This window comes from Ranitomeya variabilis, chromosome 1, assembly GCF_051348905.1.
Source record: "Ranitomeya variabilis isolate aRanVar5 chromosome 1, aRanVar5.hap1, whole genome shotgun sequence".
Lineage (NCBI taxonomy): Eukaryota > Metazoa > Chordata > Amphibia > Anura > Dendrobatidae > Ranitomeya > Ranitomeya variabilis.
Genome location: NC_135232.1, coordinates 781,930,865 through 781,947,148, shown reverse-complemented (window position 1 = coordinate 781,947,148; position 16,284 = coordinate 781,930,865). Strand labels below are relative to the sequence as shown.

The window sequence follows — 16,284 nt, the reverse complement described above, 5'->3', positions numbered from 1 at the left end:
ACAGAAAAGTTATGGCTCTGGGTTATGGCTCCTCATCTCAACATGCTTAACATGTCACTCTCCACAAGGAGAAATGATACTTCTTGGACCCCGGTCAGATGCCTCTCATTCAACCAAACCAGATCTCCACTTTGCACTGACGAGGGGCAGTACCCGAAACACAGTGTCTGCAAATTGAGATTCTGGTTTGGCTATTATCCTAAGTCATGTGACAGGGCTCGTTAAAGGGTCGACATTGACTGTTAGAATTGCTACTTCCAATAGGTGGCACTGGAGTTCTAGTCCTCTTCCTCTCTGAAGAGACAATTTGGCTCTGGGAAGATGGAGACAAAAAAACAAAAGTGCAAAAATGTAAAATTCTACAGTCGTGAAGGTGTTAAATGATGGCTACATTTATGCACTTTATGCACAGAGAAATGAAGCTTTTGGGCTATTGAAGGTTGGCTCTTTGGCTACTCATTGGATTGCTGCACTTTCAATCTAAGCCATAGGTTGTGGCCAGTTTGTATGAAAGCCCAAGGTGCAAAATCTCCACAGGTATGGCAACACTGTGGTGCATAGTCAATTATTTGAGCACATTCGTCTCTATTTCTTACGTTTTTTGGCTCGGATAATATGAGAAATCTGTACAATTCTAGTCAGATTTCTTTTTTCATTGTGTGTCCCCTGTCCATAGTTCCTGCCCCTAGTATGTCCCTCCTAGAGATCTATGTGTGTCTGTATATAGCCATTGGGTACCTTACTTCTCGGCAACCACAATTTGTCCTTCAGAGCAGACCAGAAATAGACTTTTTGGCTCCTAGTGAATGCTTGTGAGGCTCTTATTACTCTTCCACAAAGTGAGGCAACTTAATTTCTGACCCTTGCTGGTCCTTAGGATCCATTAAGGCTTATTGGGTCCTTTTCTCTTAGATACCACCCTTTTTTCAGAAAGTGTGCTAAACTTTTTGTTTGCACTTTGGAAAAAAAGTCACTTTCTCATCCTTTTAATTAAAAAAATTAGCGTTTGACGCTAAGAATATCTACCATTTTGAGACAATGTTTTTGTCAGACAGGAAAAGCTGAAAGTAGACATGTACATACTCTAGTTGTATTTTGCCAAACTGTCGAATCACCTCTTCAAACACGTATATTGCTCTTCCAATAAACAAAAAAAATAACATAAATGAGCTGATGATTCCAAGCCAGAACTTGATTTATAGTGCTAGTGTTGGATTGGATTAAGTGGAAAGCATTCTGGAATGATCTGCAATGAACATAGACTGAATCTTTTAGGTGATTATGTCTACAACTCCCCCTCCCTACCCCCTCCCTTCCTTTTCTGCTTCCCCCCACCCTCTACTCAAGTTAGAAACTTTTGGATAAAGAATGTGGGAGGTTTGCACTTCTTTATGCACCCAGTAGAAGACACTCCCCATGCCCAATTTGGGTGAAGCACTACCTTTTTTTTTTTTTTTTTGCTCCCATCCCAGGGAACACAACTTTACTCCTTTCTTTTCTGTCCAGTCTCCACTAAACAAAAGAACCTCTGGACACTTTACCACTCTCCGGGACCTGAAGGTATATGCCGTACATACATATATGTATCTCTGTTTCATTCTCACTCTATGCAAAGGGGATAAAAAAAATTTGTCTTTGATCTCAAATATATTTTGAGGCATCTTGAAGAAATTATAATTTGTGGATGTCTATTTCTAAGGCTAACTAATCTGCGAACACATTCCAGTGTAAGCTACCGCCTATATATTAGACTATTGAGAGTTTTGTAACTTTTTCAAGCAATTGTTAATATTCCTAAAGTAACAGTAAAATCTAAAACGGAATGTTGTCCAGCTCCAGATGTGAGTGGCTTGCTGCAGACAGAAGAGAACAGACTGCTATGAGAAGGAACTTCTCCTTGATGTGCAAGCAGGTTTCTAATGTGCAACCAACAGTAGTGTGATCTCTGCATCACACTGCATCTTACTACAAATGTGAGACTGCGGGGACTTTAAGATTCTGTCGCGGGACAAGTGTAAAATTGCTTGTGTCACTTGATGGAGTCTGCAGTGTCACTTCCATGAATAGGTCTTAGTGATCAGGGAACCAGGACATAATTGTAATGTGGATGCTTTGTGGCTGAAAATTCTGATTTGTTCCATTCACTTTTTAATCCTTTTGTGATATCCCATTTTCCCCATACATATATGCACTGCAGGGGTTTTGAATTACTTTTCTGTTGTTTTTTTACTCTTGCTATTTTTTGTGACTTTTAGCACTTTTTTATGATATATATGGTTTCTTCTAATGCATTCCGCCTACTGAAAAGTAGTGATTCAAGTGAATGAGTGAAAGCAGCAGTGCAATTTTTGTGCTCTATCTAGTTATTTATCTATCTACAAGCAAAAGAATACAGCAGCACTCCGTAACCACTAAGATGTATGCAAACAAAGAATATATGAAATGTGGACTGCATTACAACCATATAATGTATTCCTACCAAATCTATCTATCTAAAGGAAGGTTCTCATTTTTTTAATCGAAATGTCACCACAATAGGCAATTAAAAACTAGAGTTGAGCGTATATGTTCGGAATCGGTCGCTGAATCTAAATTTGCCAAATTGGTGCCCTATTCGTGCCGAATTTATGTTTGATGATTGGTTCAGAACATATTCATTCATTTCTACTCCCATTGACTCTAATGTCGTTCAGCTGTGTTCGGCGAACATTGCAAAAACAATATTCGCCGCCAATCATAACCGGAACCGAATTTTGAAAAATTCGCTCAACTCTATTAAAAACCACATTTCTCACTATTTTTGTCATTCTGACTCAAGTTGTTCTTCATATCTGGATGTTTTGGTTGTTACCAGGGAGGCTTTGCACCTTCATTATTTTGGTGCTGCTCTAGTTTTTCCATATCAATCTATCTTTCAATCTATATATCTACAAGCGAAAAGAATACAGCAGCACTCTGTAAGCACTAAGGCGTATGCAAACAAGGAATATATGAAGTTTAGACTTCACTACTGCTGCATAGAATATTCTTACATCTATCTATCTAGCTAACTCTCTATCTCTCTATCTGTATATATGTCTATCGCTGTCCTGTAATACAGACTTTTACTTAGTCCTGCAGATTTTTGCCATCTGTTAACTATGTGGAAATGCATATAACAATGTTCCATGCTAATACTCCTTCCTTGACCAAGCATTGATATGGTTTCTTATAAGTTCTGATTTGATAACATATTTCCAATTATGCTTTTCGCTGCTCTGTAGGTCCCTTTTGTTCATTCTGCTATCTCAAGCACTCAAGCTTCTTTTTTTTATTAGAATAGGACAGTATGAGATGTTCTATTACTGAAACACCATGCAGTAATTTTACATCATGCCGAAATCCCATGTTCCATTCCAGACAACCATTTGTATAATCTTTGCTAGTTTGAATGAGATGATTTTTCTTCTTTTCTATTTTTCGAAAAGGGCGCGTTGCGTGTGATGGTAGTGAAGTTGAGATCTTGTTGCCGTTAGCAAGTGGAAAACAGGGCTGTCCCGCAGCTGTGAATTGTCTCAGAGCCATCCGGTTGGCTTCAAATGAACTGTGGCTGAAAGCTGCGAGATGTTGGGACATGAAGGTTATATGTGCATTATGCAGATTAAATATATGAACCTGATTTGCAGAAATAAAGATAAATTCAATACAATTCGTTCTAACCTTTCTCCTGATTCAAGGCTTCGAGCTGCCATTTTATACCTATTGTTGCTCATTCAGCCCTTCTAAGAACTTATATACGTTAGTCCATAAAAGGATAATGTCTATGTTCTGTACTAGTGTGGTAAATTAGATTTTTATCAGTATATGGAATGCATGCTCTGTACCATATAGTAAGGTTATTGAAGTCTGTGGGAGTTAATGTGGAACATATTTGCCTTCCATGATATTAGTTACATAAATTAGAACTGGAGCCCCATGTCCATCGTGCTCCTATGTAATGGGAACAACAGATACTAAAATATCCGGAAATAATATTTAAAAAATTAGTTCAATGTTAAATTTCCTACATTTTATTGAATAGTTTTACTATTATGTTCATGGTAATTCTAGCTTGACTACTATGCCATAATTGGATCACGTGCCATGTGGGGGGCTTACATGACGATCCTCCCAAATTGCTAGGGGTGGGGACAGTCCTGTGGGTTATAGAGAAATGGCTGAATGATGAGTGAGGGGAAAAACTAGGCCATATGTTTGTCTAGAAAGGCAATAAAGTATATAACTAAGAAAATGTCCTTAATTGTCTGCTAAATCATCAAGATGGCATCCACTGAAACCATAGTCAATGAAATGGTCACTGTATTTTCAGACAAATTCAGTTGATAGATATGTGCTAAAGAGGAAATCTGCAAATCACTTTATCCACAGTTTATGTTGCCTTACCAATGAGAGATCACTCCAAACTGCTGGGTACTATGTGTTTCCTTTCTATCTAACTTGCTGTATAATGTCTGTTGTCAAGCCAAATCCACCTTTAGCAACGTTGATGCTGAGAAACATTACAGGAAATGGGGGCAAGTCTTTGTTTCTTTACTCCTGCTCTCCTGTCAAGGCAAGCTTTTTGTTCGGGGTAGGCAAGGCATTGGAGGGGAAATACATGTTAGAAAGTGAGAGGAAGAAAGTTCCAGCACCTACTATGCTGGTAGAATACCGATGAGGACAAGGTTTCCACTCAAAAAGAGTGGATTAAAAGTTATGGAACATGACAATTGGGAAAGTTTCTGGATAGACTGCTTTTGCACTAAAGGCAATTTAAACTTGTCGCGATGGATAACACCGCAAGATAATGCCTTTGAATAGGTTTAGTGTTAAAGGACAGGTACGCTTATAAGCTATGAAGAAGAGTGGCCAGATGGTAGAAATTATATCTGAATATATACATTTATATGCTTATAAAATGCAAAATTTTGCTCACGTTATTTTCTCATACAACTAAATTAATCTTAGTACTAACTTGACTGCCAGTCTGGGAGCCCTACTTACACAGGCAGCCCACTAGATGGAGATCCAACTTGGAGTCTCCACATTTAAAAAAATATTGTCACACAGCACTAAAGTAGCATCAATTTCCACAGAGTAGAAACAGTATAATAAGCCTTTGATACACCTTCCACTACAGAGAACAGACCAGATGGAGTCTCCACAATTAAAAAAATTGTTTGTAACATCAGTAGCAGTAGCAGTAGCAACAGCAAACACAGAAGCCACAACAAAGGTGGCACAGGCTGCAATAATTTGATATCAATGCATGACACTAAAAACTACACCATCGCCTAGTCTGACTAGTCTGTGACTGGGGTGCAAGTCATTGAAGATCCATGACTTGTTAATTTTGATGAAAGTTAGGCAGTCTACACTTTCAAGAGACAGTCGGATGCGCTTATATGTCTAGAGTACACCAGCAGCACTGAAAACACGTTCTGAGAGAACACTGGCTGATGGGCATGACATAACCTCCAAGGCATTACAGGCAAGCTTAGGCCACTTCTCCATTTTTGAAGACCAAAATGCAAAAGGGTCCAAACCCCCCTGGTGGCATTCATATTGAGCTCCAGATACTCCTGCACCATCCTGTTCAGTCGTTCACAACCTTTCAGACTTGTATTCTGTTCTGCTGGTGCTCGGGCTGGTCTAAAAAATGTGTGAAACAACTCATAGAAATTGCCTATGCCACTTACACTGTTGCTGCTGCTAATGTTTTTGAGATGATGCCTTGACGTTCCCGCAGTCAGACATCTTGAACTGGGATGCACACTGCTATATTCGGGAAAACAACTCTAAAATTTGACTACAAGCATGTTATGATACTCCAGCTTGCGCTGATCCCTGTTAAGGGGGGAAGCATCTGGCTAAATTTACCATTGTACTCTGGATCTAACAGAGTGGCAACCCAGTAGTCAGCACTATTTCTAACCCTAAGAATATTGCCATCATGTTGAAGATAGTGCAGCAAGAAGGTGCTCATGTGTCGATCGCTTCCATGATGTCCAAGTCCATGGTGTGTTGGTGACGGGGTAACACTCAAGGTTGCTTCCTCCATCCCCTCCAACCAACCACGAACAACAGAGAGGAGATCATTATCCTATTCATCGCCTCACTGTTGTGCGTCCATCACCTCAACCTCCTCCATTTGTTCCTCAGCTCCTGTACCTTCGCTAACAGTTTATATGGTACCATGAGTCCATCTTGATCACTATAAGCCACACTCTCATGGCTCCCACCTGTGCGACGACAGTCCAGAAATTTGAGATATTTTTATCACTTCTGCATCCTCCTCTGCTTCCATCTCTTCCTCTGGGACCACCACCTCCTCAAACAGACTATTCAAAGTGTGCTCCATCATGTTGATGACCGGAATAGTGATGAGAAGACTTGGCAAAGTCACGGAGGAAGAAGCAGCAGTTGTGATTGATGGGACGGCAGGTTGTTGACGAGGCCCGCTAGTCCGCATGTTAGCACAGTTGGATTTCCACACTAAGACATGTTGATTGTGCATGTGCCAGAGTTGGGGCTGAGGATTGAGTTCTTGTCATATTTGCATGACTTTGTGCCTGTGTGGGAAGCCGCAACCTCCTTGTTTTCCTCCACTTCCACCCCCTCTGCTGAGCTACTCAGCTGCATACCTCTGAGTTCACACCAAGTGCGATCTACAACCACATTGTCATCCTCTCTGTTCTCACACTCCTCACCCTGAGAATCATCCTTCTCTTCCTGCCCTGGCACCACAGTACAGTCCGCGTGCCCCTCTGGTATCTGAGTCTCATCAATATCACTTCCACCCCTGGTGGTTAATGTCTGGTGATGAAGGTCCAGATTCTACTAGGACCCTATTTCGCCCGGCTCTGGATCCAACATGAAAAGATTTTGGGCATCAGTGCAGATGCTTTCCTCCTATGGATTCTGTGAATCTTTGGAGCAGACCTCTGATGCCCATGGAATAGAATTTGTGAACAGCTCTGCAGAATGGCCCATCTGTGGTTCCTCACAGTCAGTTGGGGAGAAACAAGGGTGATTGCGTTGCCACCTCTGAGGATTGCACTATGTGTGATGTTAAGGTGGAAGAAGAGGAGAAGCCACTTGATGCAGTGCTTGCCATCCACTGAAGCACATGCTCTTTCTGAGCCTTATCTACAGCAGACAGCTGTGCAGCTGCCAAAGAAAGGGAGTGGAGTAACCCGTCCAGTAGCAGATGTTGTCAGTGGTCTTTGGATATGATGAGACAGTGTTTGTTCAGTTGAACTTTCATTAACATTAACACGTAACCCACATACACGTCGAACACCAAGCCTATTCCCCATTCCACCACAACGTTACTTTTTCTGACTCATGTGTATGTAGCATTGGTCTCTTGTAGCCTCCTTTTTCACAACCTTTGGCCCACAGCTGTCAGTCACCTGTCACTAAATGAACAATCACTATTTATTTTCTCAGATAGTGTGCTTGAAAAACACTGTTATACCTAAAGATTTTGACGACGAAATGTGGCCTTCTGATTTGTTACTGAAACACAATTCTATCACAAACGATTTGGATTAGCTAATTGGGCCTCCTGGCTGCACCCCAGTATTAGGCCTAATGATAAGTGGAAATATGTCCTTCTGATTTGTCACTGAAACACAGTTTTATCACAAATTATTTGGATTAGCTAATTGAGCCTCCTGGCTGCACCCAATATTTGGCCTAATGATTCTTAAGTGAAAATCTCGCCTCTGATTTTTCACTGAAACACAGTTTTATCACAAACAATTTGGATTAGCTAATTAGGCCTCGTGGCTACACCTCAATAATAGGCCAAACGATTTTAAATGGAAATCTGTCCTTCTGATTTGTCTCTGAAACACATTTTTATCACAAACAATTTGGATTTGCTAATTGGGTCTCCTGGCTGCACCCCAATATTAGGCTGAACAATTTTGCAGTATAAATCTAGCCTTCTGATTTGTCTCTGAAACACAGTTTTATCACAAACTATTTGGAGTAGCTAATTGGGCCTCCTGGCTGCACCCCAATATCAGGCCTAAAGAATTTTAAATGGAAATCTGACCTTCTGATTTGTCACTGAAACAGTTTTATCACAAATGATTTGGATTAGCAAATGGGGCCTCCTGAGACTGCAACACAATTTTTGCACAGTCTACTTAGATGCTGAAAGATCGATTACGCACAGGACAGGATCCTATCTAGCTTACTGACAAGTTCAATTGCAGTACTAGCAGGAGCTGCTTATCTAAACTGTTACACTGAGAAAATGGAGCCAGCAAAACAAGATGTCCACTTTTTGTATGGCCAGGAACATGTTACTTTGACAGCCAATCACAGAAGACCTTGTGTCAGGACGTTGTGGAAGGTTTAGGCTCCCTAATTGGCTGCCGGAGTCAACACACATAAAGTTAAGGGTGAAAAAAGAGTGCGTCATCTAACCTATCTACACCCACTTCCCTCATCAAAGACGTCCTCCGTCCCACCCTCTCATCATAAAGCTCCACTATACTAGCCAAAGTAATAACAAAAGCATTAGTGGAAACGCGGTGATTCACCGAACTGTGACCGAATTTTGCTGACTTTTGTGTAAAAAATGCTCGTGAAGCCGAACATGAATCCGAATGTGCCACATTGCTCATCTCTAATAAGCACCAGCACACCACAGCCAGCAGTATGGTGTCTAATTGCAGACTACAGACTGACACAAACAGCAATGTGCAGTTTTCTGAATAATTTAATATTGAAATGTATGACTCTATACCAAAAAATTTCATTAGCCATACAAATACAAATCATTGAACAGTAATGGAGAAATTGATAACTACATCAGTTCTTGATATTTAGGTTTACCATGACTGTCATTTGGCACCCAGACACATTATAATAAAGTTGGCCAAATCTACAGATATTGGTGTGATTGGCTGGTATCTAATGTGTATGAGGGCCTACTGACTCTCGATTGACTGATGATGTCAGGGAAGAGAAAGAATGACATGATTCCATTCCAACAGCCGATCCTTTGGTTCTCACTGGAGATAAGCTGCTGCCATTGGAGTCTGGCCACTGGTGTAAATAGAGTCTATTGGACCTGGGCCCCCATTTGCATGTTGGTCAGATGTTTGTGCCTTTGGAGCATTCTAGATCCTATAGACATATTTGTTTGCTCTCCAAGTAATAATGTCCCTCATCCTGTCTCTGTCATGTATACATTTCCCCTATCCTGAGACTCCTCCAGTAATAATATATTCATATTGGCCCCTTCCAGTATTAAGGCCCCTCATCCTGGGCCCCATGTTATAACATTTCCCCTTTCCTAGTAAAATGTCCCCTATTCTGGTATAATGCCCCACACATCGTTGGCCTCTTCCGTTCTTCTCCAACAGATTTACAAAAGAAACAAACAATTCTCCTCTTCCTCTGCTCCCACGCAGTGCAGCGTCTTCTTCTGTAGCCAACGCAGGAGCCGACAGCTGACTTCAGTGTGCCAGCATGGGCATCGCATGTCGTCACTGCCATGCGCCGATCATCACTTGCAAGCCAAAGTTGGATGCCTGCCTCTGATTGGTCAGTGTTGTATATTGCAGCACAGGGAACTAGCAGGTGCCTGCGCTGCAATACATTTCATCTGAATGAGAGTCCTCAGATGCACATTCAGGTGGAATTGGCGTTGGTGTGCCCCCCTCCTACACAAGCCCAGTATGCCCCTGAGTCTGTCAGTGGCTCTAGTAGAGGACACAGGTGTGCTTAGGCGAGGGGGTTTCAGGGAGCGTTAATGTTTCATGCAATGTTAGAAAGTTATTGCAATGGTTAAAATGACTTTAATGGTGGAATTGTAGGCCAATAACAAGAGGCACATTGATTAAATCAATTTTCTTACAAGGGAGTAGGGACAGTAAAATGACCTTGCCAAAGTGCAATTCCTTTTAGGGAACTACCATTTTTTAAAATATATAAACCGATAAACTTTAGTCATGCTAAATGTGTGCACAAAACAGAACCAATAGTCACTAATTATTCTCACTGAATGAACAAAGGCACACTCTAATGAACAAACGTCCCCTTTCCTTTGTGTACCGTGCAATTTGTGCACTATGGAAGGCATTGGAGATACAAGATATGGTGACCTAATATATCTTCTAAAAGTTACAGGGTTATCTCCTAAGTACATGGAAAAACTAAATTATAAAATCAAGCCTTCAAAGAAATCAAATTATATCAGTGATGTTATAATGATATGAAGCCTATTCATAATTGGAATACTATGTGCAAGAGTGTACCAATTAAAGGGTTTTCCCACAAACAAAGTTAATTTTAATCAAGAGATCTTAGAATTATAAATAAGTTCCACAATTGGATGTGATCAAAAAATGTTCCTGTGCTGAGATAATCTTATACATGTGCCCCTACTGTATACTGTGTAATGGCTGTGTCTGACCATGCAGGAACTTGGTCTGATCATACCATATCTCCTGGGCAGGGGAGGAAGCAAAAGAAAGTATACAGACAGGACAGCAGGGGATCGCAGCTGAACTGTTGGCGCTATAAAACTGAATTATTTATACTGCTAATATTTGTTAGATTGTAAGCTCTCATGAGCAGGGTCGTCTTATGTTGCTTTAATTATTGTATTGTTAACGTTGTTACTTATAACTTGCGTTTGAAACTGTTAAACTGTAAAGCGCTGCAGAATATGTTGGCGCTATATAAATAAAGATTATTATTATTATGTACAATCATTTAATTATTCTAATTCTGATTTATAGTCTTGTGTTTTAGTCCAGAGCTGCATTCTCAGTTCTATTGCTTGTTATCCAGAAAAGTCAACAAGCTTGTTTACAGCTTTGTCCTGGACACCTTACCTGAACTTCTACAATGCAGTGGACAGTTAGATTTTATTACTTTACCCTACTTTAATATATAGTTCCTGATGTTAAAATGTCAATTCCAAGAACATAAATCACCACAGTAAACCCTGCGCAGATGTTGTCTTAACATGGAATGCTGAGATTTTTAGCTTCAACCATTGCAGGTTTGAGAATGCAGATCTAACAGAGGGTTTCAAACAGTTCTTTATATGCAGGATCTCTTTAGGTTTGATATGGTCATTCCTAGGCTTCACCATTGGTAAAAATTCAGGTGAAAATTTTGAAAGTACCGAAAATTATCTTGAAATTTGTTTCCAGTAGAACATAAAAATGAGAAGAAAACTAAGTCTGTTTTTGTGCCTATGCAGCATTTGGTAACGTCTTTCGATACTGCCTCCTTTTCTGTCCCTCACCTAAAACTGTGGTGGGTCTCATGAGTGAAGAACACAGGCAATTTGAGAAGCACTGCTCTAGTATATAAAATAAACTTCATATTTTAAGCATTGGTACAAGTAGTTCACTGTATATAAAAGGTTACTGAATGTTTATGTAGATAAATTCTATATTTGAGCTATTAAATAGTATTCAAATAACATTAATTTTAGCCTAAGCTTCTCTAAAATATCAAAATTTGTCCAAAAGAATAAAGAATGGTGTTACCAAATGGCAAAATTGAGCAATTGACGATCGCACTGTACTTATGGAAGACTATGGCTTATTAGAGCAAACTGCTACACAGAAAATCTTAAAGGGAACCTTTTAGTTTCCTTGAAAATCCCCAACAGCTACTATAGATGCAAACTTCTTTAAACTGAATGTATGTGATTACTAATGCTACAATGTTTGAAGAATATAATTTTATTCTGCATTAAGTCATGAATTGTATGCAGGCTATTACTCACACCCAAGGCGGTGTGATCTGAATATCCAAGGCAGGACTAGTCCAGAGGAAGAGACGCCCCTGTCCTGCTGGACTAGTCCAGCTTCATTAACAACTGTGACACTGCAAAATAAAATTATAGTAATCACACACAACTCCCATTCAGATTAAAAAAATAAGCCTCCATATCATTATGGTAGATATTGAAAACATTCATAGTCCTGACATTTTGAATTTATCCTTTAGATAGAGCACTGTCAGCCATCATTGGTAGATGACAGGGGAGATGAAAACTGTGATGAAGTCACTAAGTAGCATCTACAGCTCTGGCAAAAATTTAGAGATCACCACATCAAAACCTTGTCATGGGCAGCCCAATCTCCAAACCTGAACCTCATTGAAAACCTCTGGAATATAATCAATAGAGTGATGGATAGTCACAATGTCATGATCCAGTCCAGGGTTTGTTTCTGATTATTCTCTCCCTGGGATGGTCATGCAGGGGTTAATCTTCCTTGCCTTGTTTTGGAATCTCTCTGGCAATTTCAGTCCACTGTTACCTACAAGCAGTGTCAGTTATAGTTCCTTTCTCTGGCTTGAGCAGCTGACCCGTTATACCGTGATTTGTCCTCTGCCCGTTTACCTAGGTCCTGTTTCTGTGTTCCCCTGTGACTTCGCTCATTGTAGTACTTGCTCTCCATGTTGTGACCCCTTGGTATTTGACTCAGCTTGTCCTCTGACTTGTTTGACTGTCTTGATCTCTGGCTTTCCTGCTTCCAATCGGCTCTGACTTCTTTGGCTTGTTTCTGACCACGTGTATTGCTGTGACCTCTGGTACTTTGTTCCCTCTCTGTTGCTGACCCAGCTTTTTCTGATTACTCTTTCGCCACCTTGTGGCTTCTGCCTGCTGCTCTGTGATTTCACTGTGAGTGTACCTATTTTCCTTCACCTGCACCCCCTGGTAGAGGTTATGTGCTACTGCGCTGCATCAGGCATTACACACAAGCCATCAAACAAAGAAGAATTGCTTAAATTTTTGCACCAGAACCAGTGTGAAAGACTGGTGGAAAGCATGCCAAGACGCATGAAAGCTGTGATTAAAAATCATGGTTATTCCACAAAATATTGATTTCTGAACTCTTCCTGAGTTAAAACATTAGTATTGTTGTTTCTAAATGATTATGAACTTGTTTTCTTTTGTTCTCATTATTTGAGGTCTGAAAGAACTGTTTTTTTTTTTTTTAATTTTGACCATTTCTCCCTTTCATAAAAAAAATACAAAATGTATTGCATGGAAATTTGGAGACATGTTGTCAGACATTTATAGAATAAATGAACAATTTACATTTTACTCAAAAATATACCTATAAAGAGAGAAATTAGACAAACTGAAAATTTTGCAATGGTCTCTTAGTTTTTGCCAGAGCTGTATGTAGTGATGTCATTGGGATAGAACAGTAGCTGGAATTTTTGGTAAGCACTCTGGGTTTCACTGTTTGTTGCATTGTCAGGGGGCACTGTAATTGACAGGAATGAAAATAGTAAAAACAGGAAATGTGGATTAAAGAGTAGATCTAAGAAGGATAGACATAGGACTAATTATGACTATCATCTAGAGATCTACAGTCGGCAAAGACTGAATGAATGGGCTTTGCAGCAAACAAGTACAGGATTTGTGATAACGCTATGTAAAATATAAAAGCACACAGTAGTCGGACATAAATGTTTCGCAAAATTAACTTGAAGGGTGTAGGACACATTGTACAAATGCACAAAGTACCCACAATTAACAATACCATTATGATTTAATTCCCTCACATATGATTCATAACTTTTCATACTGCACCCCGGAGAGATAATCACGTATTCTGCATTGTCGTTAACCGTATAAGCAATGAAGAAAATGTTATTATTTTATCATTTTGATTGGTTCCCATAGGATTCTCAATAATATTATTCATTTGGGTGTTTGAGCCTTCTCAAATATACAGTTTAGTAGAGAACTTTACTGAATATATTTGACAGAAAGCTCAGATGTGACATATACATAGCATAAGACGAGGAAGATTTTTAACAAACCATTATTTTTGCTGTTTTAATATCGGTATTAAGAATTTTGTTTATTCTTGTGTAAATTGTCATAATTGTAAAACCATAAAACGTAATTTTCTTTTGCAGCCTCTGCAGGAGTGCAACAGGACTGGAGATCTCTATGCTCAGGAATATTGACAATCTTCCTTCATTAGAACAACAGTAACAAGCAATCAGGAAAAGTAATTTGGGAGATTGGACGAAACCTTCAACCCCTATTATCATGGGGGTGATATGGCTGGCCAAATTCATGCTGGGATGTACAGCGCTGTGGTATGTGGAGCAAGCTCAGGGCCAGCTGGAACTCGGTGACCAACAAGTGGACAGGTTTGCAGTCTATGAAGACAGGCAAGCACTCAGGGTGAGAAGGAGAGGACAAGACACATTAAGAGGGTATGTCATTGATTTCATTTTTCAATATCTAAAGACCTACCTTTCTAACAGAGTACCTGAACAGCGACTGATATTAAGCCCTTTTGGGATATCACATTATGGTTCACTAACTGCTCTCAGTGTTTTAATATTTTTAACTTCTCTACTACTTAAAGTGTCAAAATTCAATGGACAAACGATGGCCGCCAGTATGAACTATGTTGAACTTCCCAACTGTCCACTAGTGGCAGAAGTCTGGGAGACTGATCAGCCATGTTGGATGTAAGCCTAGTCCTTCTTTTGTTCTGCTGGTCCTGTAGTTTAGCTGATGTCAGAAACCTTTATCAGTGGTCCCCTACTAGGAGAAGAGAAAGGGACATGTTAATGGTATTTAAGGCTCCTTTCAGTCTTATATTTGGAGGTTTACTTCAATCCCTCTGGTATTTTCATAAGAAAGAATAGTGCAGTCTCCAATGCACTGTCAAAAATGCCAGACATTTAACAGACTCCATTAATGGAGCCTATCAGGATTAAATAAGGTTGTTCAACACTGAAAAAAAAATATTTTAGACTTGGATGTTTTATTTAGATGTATGCAAATTGTTAAATAACTATTTTATAGTTGTCATACTGCTGGTTATTACCTATTGACATGAGTGTAAAGTTGGCTAAACCCAAAGATTTTAACAAGACCGTCCAACATACAGGAACCAGTCTACTCTCTTCAGTTATCATGTGAAACTAAGCATCCTATAGTTCGTGGAGATAAAGCCACTGCCAGATGTCTTTGGCAAAGACTTTCGCCCACCATACACAAGAGATCGTTCGGCAGCCATCTCGCCTTTAGTCCCCACTTCCTAAGCAAAACACTTGGAAACTCATCCTATCCAAATGTATGCACATGTAAGGGGTATTCGAAAGAGCTAGCTATCAGCTGAATATATTCATATATAAACCCAACTGTATACTTGTTCTGCCCCGCAAATTTGGGCAGTCATGGGGTTGTTAGGCTTTCCAAGTAAATAAGAGGATCTCAATCTAACATACAATGAAATTCAGTCTTCATTCTGCTTCCAAATGGCCATTTTTATGGTCAGGAAATTAGGGGCTGGTAGTATTTGCTGTGGGTGGTGTAATCAGCCGTTGTCCAAGCCTGAGGGGATTTTCTAGTCTGGGTAAATGATCTGCAGCTTTCTTCACTGCTAAAAGGAGAAAGTGCTGCAGTTGTCTATTTTCTATTGCCCCTTTTACAGCCGGTTTTGCTCTAATCATTTGGCAAATGTTTCTTTAATTTAGGTTGAGCGGGTTGTTAAATAGACATTAATTTGACACCTCCATATCATACATAAAATCTCTCAAAGAATAATAGATATAAGTCTAAGCAGGGGTGGATCATCACTAGTGATCACTGGTCATCAGCCCACGAACACTGCTCTAATGTCAGCGATCAATCCAACTTTGAGTTACTTTTACAGGCTTTCAATGTCACTCCCTTTGTCTTCATTATTTTAATCCTTGTTATTAAACCTTGAAAAACAAATATTAAAGGGAATCTGTGTCACTGCGTCTGTGCAGAAGATCAATGCAGACACTGCCCATAGTAGGGTAGACAAGGTTCGCGTAACCACGCGCATGCACAGCACATGCGCGGAGATACATCGCTGAACAGGTCAGTGTGGCGCTAATGGGAGGGGGACACCATTATAATGAAGACAGGAGGCAGGGATTCCTTCCAGGCACCGCACGCTCGGTGCCTGGAAGAAATCATTAGCAAATAACATTATAAATTAATTTCTCAAGATCTACACCGCAGCTATGAGGCATACAGACTGGTTTAACCATTCTATTACCTGTATGCCCATAGTAATAGATCAAAATCGTCCAGGGACGACAGATTCCCTTTAAAAGTATTTGTCGGACTCATTCTGCAATTTAAGCCTGTGATTCCCATAATTTGTAGAATATACTTACATTAATAATAATAATCTTTATTTACATTTAGTTACATTTAGTAACATATTTGGTAACAAAGTTTTTAACATTGTATGGATGGGG

The 16,284-nt window shown here is 39.8% G+C and overlaps 1 protein-coding gene across 1 annotated transcript in view; it reads left to right on the top strand.

The window, feature by feature from the left end:
* Positions 1 to 1,423: 1,423 nt before the first annotated feature.
* The window catches only part of LOC143784401 (fibrillin-2-like), a 254,227-nt gene continuing 239,366 nt past the window's right edge, over positions 1,424 to 16,284 (top strand). Inside the window, exons 1-2 of the mRNA XM_077272616.1 lie at positions 1,424 to 1,560; positions 13,945 to 14,250. Of these exons, the coding sequence (XP_077128731.1) occupies positions 14,081 to 14,250 (170 nt within the window). The 5' untranslated portion in view covers positions 1,424 to 1,560; positions 13,945 to 14,080. The remainder of the gene's footprint in view (positions 1,561 to 13,944; positions 14,251 to 16,284) is intronic.